We start from the raw sequence: 17,864 nt of genomic DNA, 5'->3' as shown, positions 1-17,864 counted from the left end.
CTGACTGACTGTGGTGCATGGAACTTTGGGGGAAGGACAGACCTGGTTCGAGTCCAGGCTGTGAGGTCCTGGGTAAGTTGCTTGCCCTCTCTGAGCCACATCTATACAATGAGAATATTCATGTCTATCTGAAGGGTTGTGGGAGGGGTGTTAGGTTCAATGATGTGTGTCATGGGCATATAGCACATGGTAGTCTCAATAAATATGAGAGAGGGCCCTTCCTCTTTCAATTTCCCCATCTCTCCAGCAGGCCAGATGGGCTAGCCTTTACTCCTTTCGGAGTGACACTCTCCAGGGGCCTCAATCACATGCCCAGACAATCCTCTTTTACAAAGAATGTCAAGTGGTCCATGGATACTAAACATACCCCAGCCCCCAGATTACAAATCTCTTATTGTACACTCAATCTCATTTACTAAGCTCCGGCAAGAGTGTTCTTTCTGATCGTTGAACGCTACATCAAAAACTAATGACGTACTTAAAAAAAAAAAAAAAAGTGTTCTCTCTGTCCTGCCAGTTCCAGTTCATCCACACCCTGGGAGTTTCGCACCTGCCATTCCCTCTCCCCAGAATGGTCTTGCCAGCCAGCTCTCAGTATGGCTGGTCTCCTCTTGTCATTGAGAGTTCATCTGGAAAGTGCACTCTCCCACTGAGCACCCATTTGAAAGGGCTGCTTCCCCACCTCAGAGTTCTCTAAACTGTCACCTGCTTTATCGTTTTTGCAGCACGTATTAGTGTCCAGAAATGCCTTGGGTGCCTTTTTATTTGTCTAACACGTGTCTTCTCATTAGAGCAGGGACATTGCATGTCTTTGTTGCCTTGTGTCACCAGCGGGTAGTGTCAGACATATAGTAGGAACTCGATATGTATTTGTTGAAGAGACGAATGAATGAGTGGGAACACAGATGAATGAAAGGATGATTACATTATGTGAATGGGTAAATGAACGTAAGTGGATGGCTGAATATAGATGGAGGGAGGGAGGGATTCAAGGACAAGGGGATGGATGGATGGATGTTTTCCAGACTCCCTGTAAACACTTTTTATACATGACCTTGTTTTATCCACGCAGAAGTCCCAGGAGGGCAGAAACATTGTCATATCACAGACAAGGTATTTGAGCGTCAAAGGCAGAAAAAATCACTTCCCCCAGATGATACGACTAGGAAATGGTGGAGAAGGATTAAAGCTTCGGTCGGCCTGACTCCAAGCCCTGTGCTCTTAACCACCACAGATATCATCCTCCCGTTCTCCTCTCACTTTGAGAGCCCATACAGGCCACCCCAGCTCCCCTCCTGATGCCCATGCCCCAACGACGGCCAGATTGCCCAGTCTGGGCCTCCGTGTTGCTCCACTGTCTACCAGTGAGATGGGCCCACAGGTCTGTGGGGGCACGTGTGTGAGAGGACCCGCAGGGTCTCTGCACACATGAGTGAGTGCAGAATGAGGGGACTGGAAATCACGTCTGTCCTCTGGGATGCCCCCCCCCAGTACCAGGGACATTGCATGGCCAAAGACAGGTCCAAAGGGTGTGGTAGTGACGGCCACAATTTATGAGGTGCCCGGGCACCAAGCCCCAGCCTGAAGTCATTCCCAGTGGCTGCCAGGTAATCACAGCACCTGGTGATCCAGCCTCACAAGTGAACACAAAGGAGGAAATGAAGAAGAATAAGGGCAGGTCGTGGAGGGGAAGCTATGCCCGGCAGCTCACCCAGGGTCATCAGACTGCCGCGCGGAAGGCTCATGAAGTCCATCCCCTGTCTTGGGGCGGGGCCACACAGGACAAGGAGGATGGAGAAAGGGAGGTAGAGGAAAGAACCATGAGCATCTCTCAGACTCCTGACCCAGGCCTCCGTCTTCAAGACACAGGTGAGTTGGCGGGTGCTTGGGTAGTCAAGAAACTGGCAGACATCAGCAGTTCTTGTCATCACTGACTTCCACGTAGGGCAGCCCCACAGGCCAAGTGTCCCGAGGCCAGTAGCGGACTTTGAGGGTTTGACCTGGCATCTCGTACCTGGCGTCCACTAAGGCCATGGTAACCATGCCATAAGGAAAGGTGATGCTGATGAGTACATGCCTGTGGGGTGCAGGGAGGAGGTGGTGAGGGCGCGAGATGCCAAGATGTCCCTGAGCTAGCTTGATGCCCCCACCTTGGCTCTCTCCTTCCTTCTCATGGATCCTGACCATCCAAAGGGACATTCTGGATCAGACCCTTGATTGCAACTAGCCCCTACACACACACACACACACACACACACACACACACACACACACACACACCAATATCTGTGCCTCCCCTCTCTGCCCCCAGGCTCCTGCTCCAAGCTCTGGCACCTGAGATTTTCTGGTTTGGCGCCCCATACCACAGGGCAGGTGCTTACCAGATGCTATGCAGGTAAAAGAAATTGATCTGCTGCCAGAAACTGCAGAGCAAGCGGTCACTGATCCAGCTGGTCAACGCAAAAGCCCATAAAACTACGGAGACCTCCATTATATGCCGAAGCTCCTTATTGCTGGTCCTAGAGAGAGAAGGAGGAAGATCAGAACCTGACTCCGATAGCAGAGCCTGAAAGGGCTGATGGGAAATTCCTCCATCCAAGGAGATGAGGCTGGGAGGAGGGAACGACCAAGAGTCCCAGAGGGAGGGGGCCTAATTTGTGATGATTGCTCACATTTGCTGGGCACCGATAGGATGCCAGATTCGGTTCTAAAAGTTTTGCAGATAAATACTCAGGCCTCACAACAATGCTATTATTCTCATTTCGTAGAAGAGAAAGCAGGCATGTGAGATGAAGGTCTGCTCCAACACCACCCAAGGTTAGACAGCTAGAAAGTGGCAGAGCCGGGGTCAGAACCGGGTTTGTCACGCTGCAGATTTCTTAACCAACAAGCCCTCCCCTGTTTGTGTTTGGGGGCTGTAAGTTTGTGCACACCTGTGAGTCAGTGCATGAGAATTCATGTCTGTGTGGCTATGGGAATGTCCGTGTCCCTGTGTGGCAGGGCAAATTCTCTGCAGGCCATTCTCTTGGGACAACTCAAGATCAGAATCTGTTTCCCCGACAGCAGAGCTGACCCAGCATCCTTTAGGAAAGAGCATACCGGGGATTAATGAGGCAGTAACTCCTATGTGGTTAAAAGTGCAGGCCCTGCCCCCTAGTCTAAAATGCGACGGTGTGAACATCAAAAAAGAATAATGCGTAAGGACTGATGAAATCTGAATATAGAGGCTGAGATCTAGTTAAGAGCATTGTTCCGTCATCAATTTCCTCCTTTCGAGGCTGTACTATGGTTACAGAGAATGCTCCACTGGGAAAGGCTGGGGGAAGCTGGATGAAGGATACACAAGACTGTGCCCTATTTTTGCAACTTGCCACGAGTCTGTAACTACTTCAAAATAAAAAGTTATAAAAAATACAGCACGGTGACTGTAATGGATTGAAACACTTCTGAGATATAAGCATCCATGAGTTCATAATAATACTTTTTTTTTAATTTCGTTGGTCCCTGCTAGAGATGGCTAAGGCTCCAACTCATTACTCTGGAAATTGATCAATTAAGGGAAAGAATCCAATTATCCACCCTGTCATTCCTGCGCAAACTGTATTTCCAGGTTGACAAGCGAAAAGACCTTCTTGATGGAAGAACTCCAGATAATCACCGCAGAAGGAATAATGAAATCTGAAAACCACCCTCTTGCAACCACTAATGAATCCGTGGATGGGAGCAGTGTGCCTGAATGACTGCTGAAATCCTTAGGTGAAAAGTCGGTGAAAAACTTTATAATGAAGGGAGGAGATGACGCCATCTCAAGCCACTGATCAACCTTAATAGCACTAAATGTGGAACAACCACTCATCGTGGGGTCCTAATGGCATGGAACAAGAAACACCCAGCACCATGCATGAAATATTCTGGCCTCAAAATATGTAAACCTAAATCTAGGTCTAACTATTAATTTGCAAGAAATAATAATAATAATAATAATAATAATAATAATAATAATAATAATAAAAACAAGAAACACAATGAGAGACACCACAGGAAGCAGACAGCCCAATCCAGAGTGTTCTACAGGACAAATGATGGAGTTTCTGTTATCAAGGGGGGGGGAGCGGAGGGAGAGACCGCTATGACACAAAGAAAACCTAAGAGACTATGTTTGCATCCCAATTTCAACAAGACTAGTTGGAAGAAGACATCTTGAGAAACTGAGGCAACATTGGTATGATCTGGGTATTATCTACTTAATTAGCCCTGTGTGTGCCCTATCTTCCATCTTTCCTTCTAGATCCTTCCCTACCCCTCTCCATTCTGCCCTATGCCCTGGGAGGGCGGGGTGCTGACCCATGTGGACTGAAGCTGGGGACTCCTTTGTCCTAGGGCTTCCAGTTAGATTAGCCAATGGGATGGGAGCCACCTCCCCGGGCAGGCGCCTGCGAGCACCACCCACCTCTTGTATTCCTGGAACACGATGTACAGAATATGCACAGCAATGCTGTTGAGGGCGTACGCGTTGACCACGGGCCTCAGGAAGGACAGGAAGGTGCTGACCACGGTGGTGGTGATGACCAGGCAGATGAACTGGGGCCTGGGGGAAGAAGGATGCAGCTGTGGGAGGGCGGCTGGGAGGGTCCTGGGGGTTCAGGCAGGGTCAGGGGATCTTGAGACAGAGGTAGATGAGCAAAGGGATGGGGTTCCAGGGAGCCCAACCACACTCAGAAAAAGGTCTTGAGGTTCCCAGGTGGGCTCAGCAGAGGGTCCCAAGAAGGGTCCGATGAAACATCCCACGTGGGCCCAGGCAGGGTCTGAAGGGCGCCCCGGGGGTAGGGGTGGGTAGGATGATGAGAGGGTCTTAGGGGGCTCCAAGGGGCTTAGTCGGGTCAACAGAGGGTGTCAGGGCCCAGGTGAGGTCAAACATACCCAGCTCCCCTGGGTATGATTAAGGAAGGAATTACAGAGGTCCCAGACACTGTCAGGAGAGGGGTCCTGGAAGGCTCAGATAGGTCAAAGAAGGTCAGCAGAGAGATTCAGAGGGGTCTCAGGTCAAGAGAGGGGCCCAGGAGGATCCCAGGAAAGTTCCAGGGGGCCCAGGTGATAGGCTCAAGGGAGAGGTCCCTGGGGCCCAGGTAAGCTTAAGTGTGGGTTCCTGGGACCCCTAAGTGGCTTCGGACAGGTTCTGGAGAAGGTACCAGACGATCCAGGTAGGATCCGGAGAGGATTTCTGGGGACCCCAAGCACTCTCAAAGGAGGAGTCCCTGGAAGCCAGTTAAGTCAGGTAGGGTCAGGAGAAAGTCCTGGGGTGATCAGGGGAGGGATTCCAAGGACCTCAGATGGGCTCAGGGAGTGGACCCAGGAGCCCAGATGGGCTCTGGTGGGATCAACAGAGGACCAGCCCCCGCCCCACCTGTTTTCTCCTAGGAAAGTGGGGAAGTAGCAGCGGGGCATCCATATACTGTAGCCACTGGCCAGCAGCCACAGGATAGCGATCTCATCCAGCAGCTGGCCCAGGAAGCTAAGCGTCATGTGGAAGTACATGGAGAACAGGCCTGGAGCAAGAGACAAAGGTAGGTGGTCAAGGGGGTGGTCCCCACCCCTACCGCCCCACTGTCACAGACCCCCACCTACCTACGACCATGAAGAGGATGCAGGTGACATAAACATAGCATGAGCGTTTCTGGGCGTAGGGGTGCATCAGAAACATCATGAGAGGCCCAAAGATGAAGAAGGTGACATTGCTGAACTGAAAAAGAGGAGGACATGGAGACGGGGTTGTCAGAAGCACAGGCAGAGGAGGGCTGCCCCTGTGTCCAACCCTAAGTTATTAGCCAGTTGGTCACCTGCCCCCTTTCAGGCAATTAACCCAGAATTTATCGCTCTTTCAGTTGATCCTGACAGTCAACCTGTCATCAGTGGCTTCACTGCTCCATCTGTTATTCTATTGGTTCATTAACTCATTCATTCATTCACTCATTCATTCATTCTGTGAGTGTGGCAAAGACTATCTACTAACCTTCTGCATACATCCGCCCCCTTTTCCTTTTAGAAATAAGATCCCCCCAAGTTTTGGACACAGCTACACGACATTTTTCCAGACTTCCTTGCCACTCACTATACCCTCGTGACCTGGTCTGACCAATGGGATAGAAAAGCAAATGAATGCATTACTTTTTTTTTTTTAAATGTGAGTTACATTTATCAGGATTGACTGTATTAGAAACCGAAACTGAGAAATTTTCAAAACCCAGGACTACACAAGCACATATTCCCTTGGCCATCCGAGAGATGATGTCATCACTCATCTCTCATCACTCATCACTCATCGCAAAGCCACTAGAAGATTCCATTGTACCCTGGTGAGATAATTAGAGCAAAAAAGGCAGAGTCCCTGACTCCTGATACAGGACTTCAGAGCCCCCCTCAAATTTCCCCCAGATGTCTGGGCCACACTGAGTCTCTCACATGAGCTCAGAGACAAGTGTTCTCACGGTCTTCTTCTACCGGCCAACTTGAGGTCAGCCGCTTCCTCACTCAATTACACCCTTCTCTCCCCCAATAAAAGCTTCCCCTTGTAAAGGTCTCCTCCATCGCCTGCGTCCCATCGTAGAACGTGAAGAAATAGTGCCCTGTTAACCAGGGTGCTCCGTTATTTCTCAGAAGCCTAGTCTGAAGGGTGCTGACTCAAAAACAGAGAGCAAGGAAATGTGAGTCAAAACCGGAATAAGCTATCACCTCACACCAGGCAGCATGGCTAGTATTGAAAAAAAGAAGAAGAAATACCAAGTGTTGGGTAAGACTGTGGAGAAAAGGAAACCCGCGTGCACTGTTGACGGGAATGCAAGTTGGGGCAGCCACTGGGGAGGTTCCTCAAAGATTAAAAATAGAAATACCACAGGACCCAGGAATTCTACGGCAGGGCATTTACCTCCCAAAAAACAAAAACCCTAATTTGTAAAGATAATACGCACCCCTACGTTTACTGCAGCTTTATTTATAAGAGCCAAGAGATGGAAGCAACCAAGTGCCCGCTGGTATGCGACTGGCTACAGAAGACAGTGCTGTATCTACACAGGAATAGCATTCAGCCAGAAAAGGAAGGGAATGTTGCCATTTGTGACAATACGGAGGGACCTGGAGGGTATTATGCCAAGTGAAACAGGTCAGTCAGAGAAAGACAAATACCGTATGGTTTCACTTATATGTGGAATCTAAGAAAAACAAAACAAACGAACAAACAAAAAACAGAACAGACTCATAAATACTGGTGGTTGCCAGAAAGGAAGGGGTGGGGGATGGGCAAAATGGGGAGGAGGTGCGAACTTCCAGTTATAAAATCACTAAGTCATGGGGATGGAAAGTGCTGCATAGGGAATGTAGTCAATAATATTATAATAACATTGTATTGTGACAGATGGTAACTACACTTATTGTGGTGAGTTGTATGTATGTAATTGTCCAATCACCATGTTGTACACCTGACACTAATATAATATTGTATGTCAACTACACTTCAATAAAAAAAAAAGTCCAGAGCACAGTGGTGGGTGTGGGGAACTCATTTACCTGATACAAGGTCACCATCTAGGACCCTAGATCCTGGGCACCAAGACAAGCTCCCAAGGCAGGAGTCCTTCTGATTCTAGGGAAGCCCAGGGCTCTCCTTGGGTGATGGTGAATCAGCTCAAAGACTGGTTCCACAATTTGAGGACCCTTGGCAAACTAGTTTTGCAGCCCATGACCCCAGCCATGTCCTTGCTTTCCATACCAAGGCATCGGATGCCCACCAATGGACAATGTCATACACATCTCTGGCCCAGCCACCTGGTTCACAATGGCCGTCTGAGAACATGCATGCTGTGTCTGCATCCTGAGACCCAACCCCACTGGAGTAGACACCTATCCCAAACTGGGCCAACCAGATTTTCCTGGGAATTTGAAACTTGGAGCAGACACAGAGCATGGGAGTCACCGAAATTGAGTTGCACCATTGTCAACTCTCTAAGGTCCTGGGATATTGTCACGATGTTCAAGATATGGCAGCTATTTTGCCACCACAAAGAGACAAGGCTGAGAACACAGGCAAATACTCGAGGACAGTATCTGCCTTGTGCTGAATCCTCCAGACCTGCCTTGGACCCCAGGCCTCCCAAGCAACTCATCTTTCCATTTTCTAAGATACCCCAGTACCTATCCAACGCATTCTTCCTGTTTGGTTTGGGTTTTTTGGTGTTTTCTTGTTTCGTTTTGTTTTGGTTTTGTTTGTTTTTGTTTTTTGTTTTTGTTTTTGCTTAACCTAGCTTTCTAATGCTTGAATCCAGCAAAACCATCACCATTGGTATATGAGCTAGGGTTCTTTGGTAGCAAACAACAGGAAATGGATTTGTGAACTTATAGCATAAATATAAAAATGTGTGTAGAGTTATTTATTTGTCATTCAGTCATTTTTTATGGGGAACTCTTTAATCCAAAGAATTTCAGAAGACAAGGAAAACCAAAAACCAGAACAGCTCTGAGCCTCGAATGGACAATCTCTTCAGGGAGCAACTTTGGGCATGAACGAAAAAAAAAATTATGTTCAGTTGTTATATCCAGGCCCAGGATTCAAATTCTGGAGATATTGTCTGGGTCACAGCCTACCCTTGGCCAGCGGAGGGGGAGCACCTTGACTGAGGAACATAAGCAGTAGGAGAAGGGCGGTTGGTTGTCATAGGGAAGATGGTGCCATGGATACTGAATGGGCAAAATCCCAAACAATTCTGACGTTCCCTGTGTTTTCAAACAAACACCAGCCCTTGGGCGTATCGAGCATGGCTGAAGATGCCGAGCCAACTCGTTTCCCAAACTCTAAACCCTCCATTTAAACCACGTCTGTGACTCCCATAAATTAAATCCAAACTCTTAAACCTGGCTTATAAACTCCCTCCATAACTCACCTCTCTCCACCTTCAATTTCATAATCTAGGTGGAAGGGATAACTCAGTTGCTCCAAATAAGCCATACTTTCTCTCACCCCTTAGACCCCAGAAGTTTACCCATGCTGTTCCCACTGCCTGGAACACTCTTTGTCCCCACTTACCCTTCTGTGCCAGGCCAACTACTGCTCCATCTTTCACCTGGGCATTGCCTTTTGATAAAGCCTTCCCAATCCCACAAGGCAGGGTCAGGTGGTCTTCTTTGGTGCCTTGTCCCTCTATCCTAACACTTGTCCAGCTGTTCTGAAACTGTCTCACTCTCCCACTAAACCTGGCTTCCCGTTCTCCATTCTAACCTCGGGAACTGGAAATAGTAGGTGTTCAATAAATACTTCCTGTTGACTGGATCTTAAAGCGGGTTTATGTGGATCACTAGTCACATACATGAGAACACTTGCAGAAGGGATTGTACCTGGAAAGTTCTGGATAGAAGGTTCTATGACTGCTACTTTCTTATCTTTTGACAGCATGATTTTATAGACATTTCTTTTAATCCTCAGGCACAGCCCCCTCCCCTACGGTCTGGCTTTCTAGCTCTTGTTTGGCGATGAGAAAACTGGATCTCAGAGACGTAGAGTGACTTCTCTGAGGTTGCACAGCTCTGGGGGACACCAAGGTTTGCTTTTACCCCCTGCCTTAAAAGATGAGAGGACTAGACAGGTGGCAATGATTAGGAGGGGACTTCCCTGCTCCCTGGCCGTGTGGCCTAGTGTCTCTCGGTCTCCCTTTCCTGCATCAGCAAAATGGCAGAGAATAATTAATGGCCAGTGCGGATGCTGTTGAGGGGCACGCCTGAGGCCAGGCGTCAAAAGACTACCTTGCCAGGGATGTGGTTCCAGCTCAACAAACGCAAGGGTTCCTGCTGCTGTTGTTGTGGGAGATAATAGTGACAGGCTTATCCTTGGCTGAGTTGCTCCAAGCTCGGAGACCAGCAGAACCAAGACCGAAGCTTCTGATAACACCCCTGAGTGTGCAGAATGAGGGCAAAGCAATGGGCGGAGCCTCGGACTAAGGAGCTCCAAATGGCTCCAGAGTCTCTGATAGCATCAGAGACCGCCCCCTGCCGGGGCCTCCCTCCCTGCCTCCGAGGCCGGGCCCCCACATTTCCCAACCACTGGCCCCACCTAGACTCTTCCAGGAGGGAGAGGTGCCTGCCCAGGTCATGAGCTGGGCTCTCTGGGTCCCAGCCCCAGCAGGTGCCTTCACCTCCGTCCGTCCATCCATCCGTCCATCCATCCGTCCATCTGCTTACCAACCATTCCTTCGGTATCTACTATGCGGCTCAAGGACGTCATCAGTGCCCCAAAACAAAGTCTGCCTTCACAGGTCTACCCAGCCAGGGTTTGGGGGACATTCTGTGCCTCATTTTCCTCCTCTAACTCCAAGCATCACAGTGAGGATTAGAGAACCAAGGGCTACGGGGTTGGAGAATTGTGCTCATTGCTGTGAAACTCCAGTGTCTAGAACAGTGCCTGACACACAGTAGGCGCTCAGTAAATTGTGGTAGAGAATAATGCGCGCAGAGAATACATGTAAATAATGCATCCGTGTGTCTGACTCTGAATAACCATGCTGCTGTCCTTCTAGAATAATTTGCTTTTTTGATCACCAGTACCCAGCACAGTGTCTGGTAACTAGATGTGGCTGGGTAGGCTGGGTACCTTAGGTCTGGAAGAAGGAAAGGGCGGGGGGGACAAAGAAGAGAAGGACAGAGAAGAGAAGAGAAGGGAGGGAGGCAGACTGACCTGAATTGACTGCGCATTTCAGATCTGGGAAAAGGCAGGGGGGGAACCGCTTTCCCATTTTCCCTGTCCACCTGAAGCTGCCCCCCACCCCCACACACTTTTCTCCCATCCACTATGTCACTTGTGCATCCCATCGATTCATTCTTGACTCCTTCATTGTCCCTGTCCTTCTCACTGGACGGCGACCTCCGTGAGGACGATACACACCTGTTTTATCCCTAGCTGTGTCCCCAACACCCACCTCGCTGGGCACACAGTGGGCGCTCAAGAAAAACTTGTTAAATCAATCAAATCAAAGAACATCACCAAACACCCCCGAGCTCTTTCTCCCCATCGCCGAAGCTCGAACTCCCACCCTGCACACCTGGCTCTGTCACCTCGAGGACCCCCTCTACATCCACTCAACACATGCACGAGAATGTCGGTGCAGGGCTGGGGGCGTGGAGCCAGAGCACCAGCCGTAGACCCTCCCCGCACAGGACTTGCTTGAGTGAATTAAATCACACATAATTAATTGTTAATCACTCAGTGGCTGAGTGGCCTCACAAAGCTGTGGTTAATTAAGTGAGAGACTCTGGGACCAGGTGGCCTGGGCTTTAACTCCGGGACTTCTGGCATCCACAACTTTTGTGCGCTTGTGATTTACATGCTGTGCCACCGTGAGGAGGAAACGTACACTCTCTGAGCCCTTTTTCTCCCATTTGTAAAAATGTGGAGAGTAAGAGTCCCTACTTCATAAAATTGTTATGAAGATTACAGGAAGTGCTCTTTGTTAGGAAAAATGAATACATTAACACTCTCGCGTCTCCATGCAGTGTTTACTTCTAATAGCGATAGCTTTGTTTATTCGGTGCTGAGGATGCGCCAAGAACAGGAAGGTTTTTTTTTTATCTGATTTTTTAAATTGAGATATAAATCTCCCACAATCAAATTCACTCTTTTAAAGTGTGCAAGTCAGTGGGTTTCCATCGACTATTCACAAGGTTGTGCGACCGTCACCACTATTTAATTCCAGAACATTCTCATCACCCCCCAAAAGATACCCTGTCCCCATTAGCAGTCACTCCCTTCCCCTCCCCCCCAGCTCCAGGCAACCACTCCTCTGCTTCTTATCTCGACAGAGCTGGCTCTTCTGGACATTTCATGTGGACGGACTCACACAGTCTGTGGCCTGTCGTGACGGGCTTCTCTCACTGAGCATCACGTTTTCAGGGATCGTCCATGACGTGGCGCATGTCCACGCTTCCCTCCTGTATATGGCTGAGTCGTAGTCCATTGTGTGGATGAATGACCGTGTGTCTATCCATTCATCCATGATGAACCTCTGGGACGCCCAGCAGCTGTCTCACCCTCTCCCATGGCCCTATGGGTTAATCACTGTTAGCACCCCACAGCCTCTCCCTTTCTGAATAAGTACTCCGTAAATATGAATAAATATGAATGAATAAGTGAATGCACGTAGGAATGAATGAGTCTTTCTCCCCTGTACCACGTGCATGCTGTACTTCTGACTTCTGATTCGTTTTTCTGTCTCCTCCATCCCCCAGGACACCAGCCCCATTGAGGGCAGCCGTTTTCGTTTGCTTTGGTCACCTCTGTGTCCCCAGAGCCTGAAACAGTGCCTGACTCAATCAATTCTTGTTGAATCGTGAGCAAAATGAAGAGGTCATTATCTCTCCAAATTGGACCCCTCTGTCATCCCCAGAAGGCTTTTTCTGAAGGAGAAGAGAGGTCCAGAGGGACCTATCGAGTCTGGGCCAGGATGTGTCATGGGCATAGTCTCCAGTGGGTGAAATTATTCAATTAATAGTGTCGGCCCTCCTCGTTTTCAGGGGCTGGGGGGCTGGAACATTGCTTTTGCTGTGAATTTGATGAGAAGGAAGGCAGAAGAGGGAGGTGTGGTTTAGAACTCATGGGACATGCTACTCGGCTCAGAGAGGGGAGGGTCTCCCCCTGCATCCCACAGCATTCAAGGGAGAGAGGGCCAGGAATCCCCGCACTGCAGAGGCCAGCAACAGGAACGCTCAGTGGCAAAAGGAGGTGGGGAGGCTGTAGGCGGTATGGGTGTTGCAGCCTACACCCCCTTGCACAACCTCCCACTCTGACCTCTCTGTCCCTTCTATTGTAGCCCTCCCCCAGACTATGCCCGCCACTGCACCTCTGCCTATGCCGTTCCCCACTCCAGACATACCACCCTTTGTTCCGTATCCAAGTATCCGAGAGGGAGCTTTCCGGAGGGAATGAGATGTAGAGCTTCTAAAGCTCTGGCAGGACCTCCCGAAAGAAATTCAGCAGCACGCTTGCCTCTCAGAGCCAGGGGGCCTTGAAACTCCCTCTTCCACCACTTGAAACTCTCCTAAGTTGTCAGCAGCCCAGAAGGAGGCCACACCTGGAGGCCACCAAGCCAGTGCCAGCACAAGCAGACTGGAGTAGCCCACACCTTGACTTCTCCTCCACCCCACCTGACCCAGGCCCTCCCACGCCCTTGACCTCTGTCCCGGTTGGATATGCCTTCCTGGCTCTCCAGGCCCATCTGTGAAAGGCAACCAGGTGCCCCAGCTGCTGCCCACATCACTGACTCTTTGCTGTTCACAAGTCACCCGTGGCTCCCCAGTGCCCTCACCATGGAGCTCACACTCCTCTGCCAGGAGATCCCCACGTGGGCCCTGGAAACCCCCTCCCCCTGCCTCTCAGCCCTCATTTCCTCCTTCATGGGCAGCCTGGGCTCTGGCTTCAAGCCACCAGCTGTTTCTCGATCTGCTGTTCTCTCTCACCTCAAGACCTTTGCTAATGCTGGTCCTTTTGCTCCATATGCCCTAGAGAACACTTACTCATTCTTTAAGCTTTGAGGTTCCCTCCCCAGTCAGCAAGCAGCAGGCTCCTGTGCCATCCCCATGGCTCCCCGCTGCCCATTCTGGCCCCTTTGCTCTCCCTCTGCCACAAGCTAACCATGGGGCTGCTCAGATCTAATTCTGAACATCCCAATTCCTTATCCTGGGAGCGCCGAGCCTCTCTGGGACCCCAGGATCAATCAGCACGGGTTGCTTCATAGCACTGATGCTGAATGAAGGAATGAGTCCAATGAGTCCATCAGGAAATACGGGATATATATATATATATATATATATATTTAAAGGTTTTATTTATTTATCTGACAGAGAGAGAGAGACAGCCAGCGAGAGAGGGAACACAGCAAGGGGAGCGGGAGAGGAAGAAGCACTCTCCCAGCGGAGGAGCCTGATGTGGGGCTCGATCCCGGAACGCCGGGATCACGCCCTGAGCCGAAGGCAGATGCTTAACGACTGAGCCACCCAGGCGCCCCATGGGATATATTTTTTGAACACTCTGACCCAGCACTCAAAACTTGTTCATCTGTTCTCATATTCCAGCCACAGAAACACACTTCCCTTTCCCAAACCGTGCAAGCTCTTTTACTTCCAAGACTCAGTACATTCTTTTTCTCTCTTCTCCCTTTTCGACTCCTACCCTACTAGGCAAGCTCCTATTCAACTTTCAAAACCCAACTCCTAGGTGCCCTCCTCTATGGAACTTGCCAACACCTGGGCTGAGTCCTCCCGAGCTGCCGTCTTCTACACCCTGATCGTGTGGGGCTGCGCTCTGCCTCCCCCCACCCCAGACTCCGCGAACCCTGCAAGCAGTGCCTCAAGAAAGCAAAAGTTTCTGCAGAGTGAAATGACTCCTAAGTGGATCATGATGAAATCAACATGAACCATTTTTTAAAGAAAATTCTTGCTACACATTTTGCCTTCATTTATATATCTGAATCAAAAACATGCTTTTAGGGGTGCCTGGGTGGCACAGGGGTGAAGCATCTGCCTTCGGCTCAGGGCGTGATCCCAGCGTTATGGGATCGAGCCCCGCATCAGGCTCCTCCGCTATGAGCCTGCTTCTTCCTCTCCCACTCCCCCTGCTTGTGTTCCCTCTCTCGCTGGCTGTCTCTATCTCTGTCGAATAAATAAATAAAATCTTAAAAAAAAACATGCTTTTAAAGAGCTGCAGAGTATTTGAACAGAATGTATTCAGCCCTACACAGGCTGGTGAAAATGTTATGGCTTCCTTTTTATGTGCTCAATTATGGATTGCAATTTCAAATGACTCAGACAGGACTTCATGTATAAATTCTGTTTTCCGTTGGGATTATCTCTTTGATCCAAGTTCCTGGGGATGCAGTGATGGAGTCGGGGCAGAGGGGGCGCTATTTGTAAATCCATGTCTCCACACAACTTGACAAATGGCTCACAGGAAGCCGCAAGATAGGAGTGTGCCCACATTCACTACAAAATAAATTCATTTTTAATGACTGAATTGAGAGGCCATAAGGAAAAGACCTTATTGTTTTGTATTTGGCTGGTTATTATATATATATATAATATATCAGGCGCTGGCAAGCTCTGGCCCTGTGCCAAATCCACCCATAGTCTTCTTTTGTATGGCTTATGAGCTAAGAGCAACATTTACAGTTTTAAATGGTTGAAAAATTAAAAGAAGAATGATATCTTGTGACACGTGAAAGTTATATGAAATGTGTACTGCAGTGTCCATAAATAAAGTTTTATTGGCACACGGCCACCCTCATGTGTTTACATACTATCTGTGGCTGCTTTCCAGGTACAAGGGGGAGGGGCTGAGTCATTTCCATACAGATTGTATGGCCCAAAACGCCAAAAATACTTAATATCTGGCCTTTGTAGCAAACGTTTGCCAACCCCTGAACTCAATGATTTATTAGCCCTGGTGATGGGTTTGGGATACTCAGAAGTATCTGGGAGGAGAAAATCTTGCAGAGACCCTTTATAACATACCTCGGATTTAATTCCTCATGCCCTGGTCTGTTCTGCAAGAGCTTTTCCAATAGGAGACGAAATGTCCAAGTGTGTTCACTCCAGGGAAAGATAACCATTATTTTGCGAAACGTTTGTTTCTCTTTGATAATTATCTGGAAATGCAGGTACTGGGAGATGATGACGTTGAAGTCTAATATGTGTCATGACCACGTCTCCTGCAGCCTCAAAGGGTGTCTGCCAGTCCCTCAATTTGCTACATACAGAGACAGGCTGAAGGAGCACTGAATGGGGGAGGATTTTACATTGTTGAGCACAGCTAGACCAGCGGCTCAGCCCAGCCCTAAGTCAGCCCTTTCTCGGTGCCTTCTGTGGGGACCCCCACCTCAGGGTGGGCTGCCAGGGAATCCAGAAAGAAGGGTCCCAGAACCTCAAACTTCTTCTCCACCTCGGAGATCAGCACACTCGGCCCCCTCCCGTTCGTCAGGTGAGAATTCTGAAGGCCAGAGTCAGTATCTCTGTCCACGAGCAAGAACCAGGGAGACCAGAGGGAACCCCTGAATCTCAAACTCCCACCTCCTAGCTCTGGAAATTGGTGAGGTCAAACAGGGCAAAAGCAACCAGGGCATCCTGGGACTGATCTCCCTCTCCACCATCCCCCAAAAAGAATCTCTTGGAACTACCAAGTTCAAATCCTAGCTCCAAGTGCCAGCGTGACCCTTGGTATATCTTTCAGCCGCCCTGAAGTCCATTCCCTCACCTGCACAACGGGATGAACTCTATGTAATATACACTGTGCCTAATTCCCGAAGTCATTGTGAAGATTGAACTGACATTTTTTCCTGTAAAATGTTTAGTACAATGCCTGCCACACAGTAAGCACTCAATAAAGGTATGCTTGCATCACTCACCATATACTGAGCACTCTCGCTGTGTGCAGGGTACAGAGCAAAGCACATAGCCTGCATCACCCCCCATCCCAGGAGCTCCAGGAAGGCCTGCCTGATTCACAGCAGTCTCCCCAGCATCCCACACGGGTGGAGCACAGCCACATGCATCTTTGGCTGCTTTTCATCTTGTGCCATTTAGGCATTTTGAGCCCTTCCAATATGTCCCATAGCAAGGGCTGGGGGAAGGATGACCCACTGGGCTGGTACGCCCAGAACTGAGGGGTCCCCAGGACATGGGACTTTCAATGCTGAAACCAGGACAGTCCCCAGCAAACTGGAATGAGCTGGTAACCGAGGCTGGGGGTAGAGCTGAGAACAAACTAGACACAGTCACCTCCTCCTGGAAGCCTTCCCTGATCCACTCCCCCCCCCACCCCACCTGCTCACAGATCACCTCTGCCCTCCCCGCTCCCCAAGGCTGCCTGTGCAACTCTCATTATAGCACCATCAGCCTGGGTTTCGAATGCCTGGAGGCACATCTGTGTCCTCTGTTCCAGGGGGTGGGGGGCAGAGACGCTGTTTTCCTGGTCACTGCTGCATTTCCAAAACCTACCACAGAGCCTGATGCCAAGTAAAGATGAATGAATGAAAGCCAGCACTCCTTGCCCAACAGATGAGCCAAAGCTCGGAGGGGTGAATCCTCAAGCAGGATTCCCCAGCGACGATGCGGAGAAGCCGGGTCGGAACCCCAGTGTGTTAAGACTGCCACCCGCAGCCCTCCCACCTGGACCTCACCGTGTTGTAGAACTCGGCCACCAGCTCCGAGTGCTGAAAGTTACTCTCACACCAGTCCACCTCGGAGCTCTGGTAGGCGAAGATGCTGGGCATCCTGAAGCAGCACCCACTGCCCACTGGCTCGGGCTGGCGGAGAGGAGCATGAGAGCCTCGAACAGCCCGGCCCAGGCGGGACAGGCAGAGGACAGCTGGTTGCCCCACGGCAGGCAGGCAGACCGAGAGGAAAAACCTGCTGAACCACTCCCCGTTGCACCAGGGCAGCCTAGCCGTGCGGTGGCGGCCGCCCTGGGCATAAGCAGAGGGGCTGGCACCGTCCAGGGAGGGCGGAGGTGGGGGGCGTGGGCAGGGAGTGTGCCTCCCATCCCTACCCACTAGGAGTGGGAGTTCGGGGGACTGTTATTAGAACAGTAATTGAAAGTAACAACGAGCCCATTGAGAGGAATACCCTGGGTCTCCCCACTTTACAGATGAGCAAACTGAGGAAGAAAGAGCAAAATCACTGGCTGAGGGCATGCAAGGGGGTGGTAAGGCCACAATGTGAAAACAGGCAGCTGAGTCCAGGCTCCAGGCTCTTAACTAATTAGGTTTAACTACCTCCACGCCGTCAAAGCTCCGTGCTGCTACTTCTCATACCAGGGGCAATGGTAGCTCGCCCACCCCAGC

The 17,864-nt window shown here is 50.0% G+C and overlaps 1 protein-coding gene across 2 annotated transcripts; it reads right to left on the bottom strand.

The window, feature by feature from the left end:
• Positions 1–822: 822 nt before the first annotated feature.
• Positions 823–17,344, bottom strand: ACER1 (alkaline ceramidase 1). Of its 2 annotated transcripts, none has more exons than XM_087866676.1 (6): positions 17,202–17,344; positions 5,626–5,735; positions 5,405–5,546; positions 4,451–4,588; positions 2,382–2,519; positions 823–2,077 (listed from the first exon to the last, which is right to left on the bottom strand). In XM_087866676.1, exons 1-6 carry the CDS (start codon positions 17,342–17,344, stop codon positions 1,912–1,914), a joined length of 837 nt encoding a protein of 278 aa, XP_087722802.1. In that variant the 3' UTR covers positions 823–1,911. The 2 variants fall into 2 exon arrangements, with proteins under 2 accessions (XP_087722802.1, XP_045632702.1); XM_045776746.2 differs by having other exon boundaries at positions 5,626–5,740; positions 17,202–17,294.
• Positions 17,345–17,864: the final 520 nt, after the last annotated feature.

The sequence above is a fragment of the Ursus americanus genome, chromosome 14, assembly GCF_024610735.1.
Source record: "Ursus americanus isolate L20-20 chromosome 14, mUrsAme1.1.p, whole genome shotgun sequence".
Lineage (NCBI taxonomy): Eukaryota > Metazoa > Chordata > Mammalia > Carnivora > Ursidae > Ursus > Ursus americanus.
The sequence above is the reverse complement of the archived record's forward strand: the minus strand, read 5'-3'. Positions and strand labels throughout refer to the sequence as shown.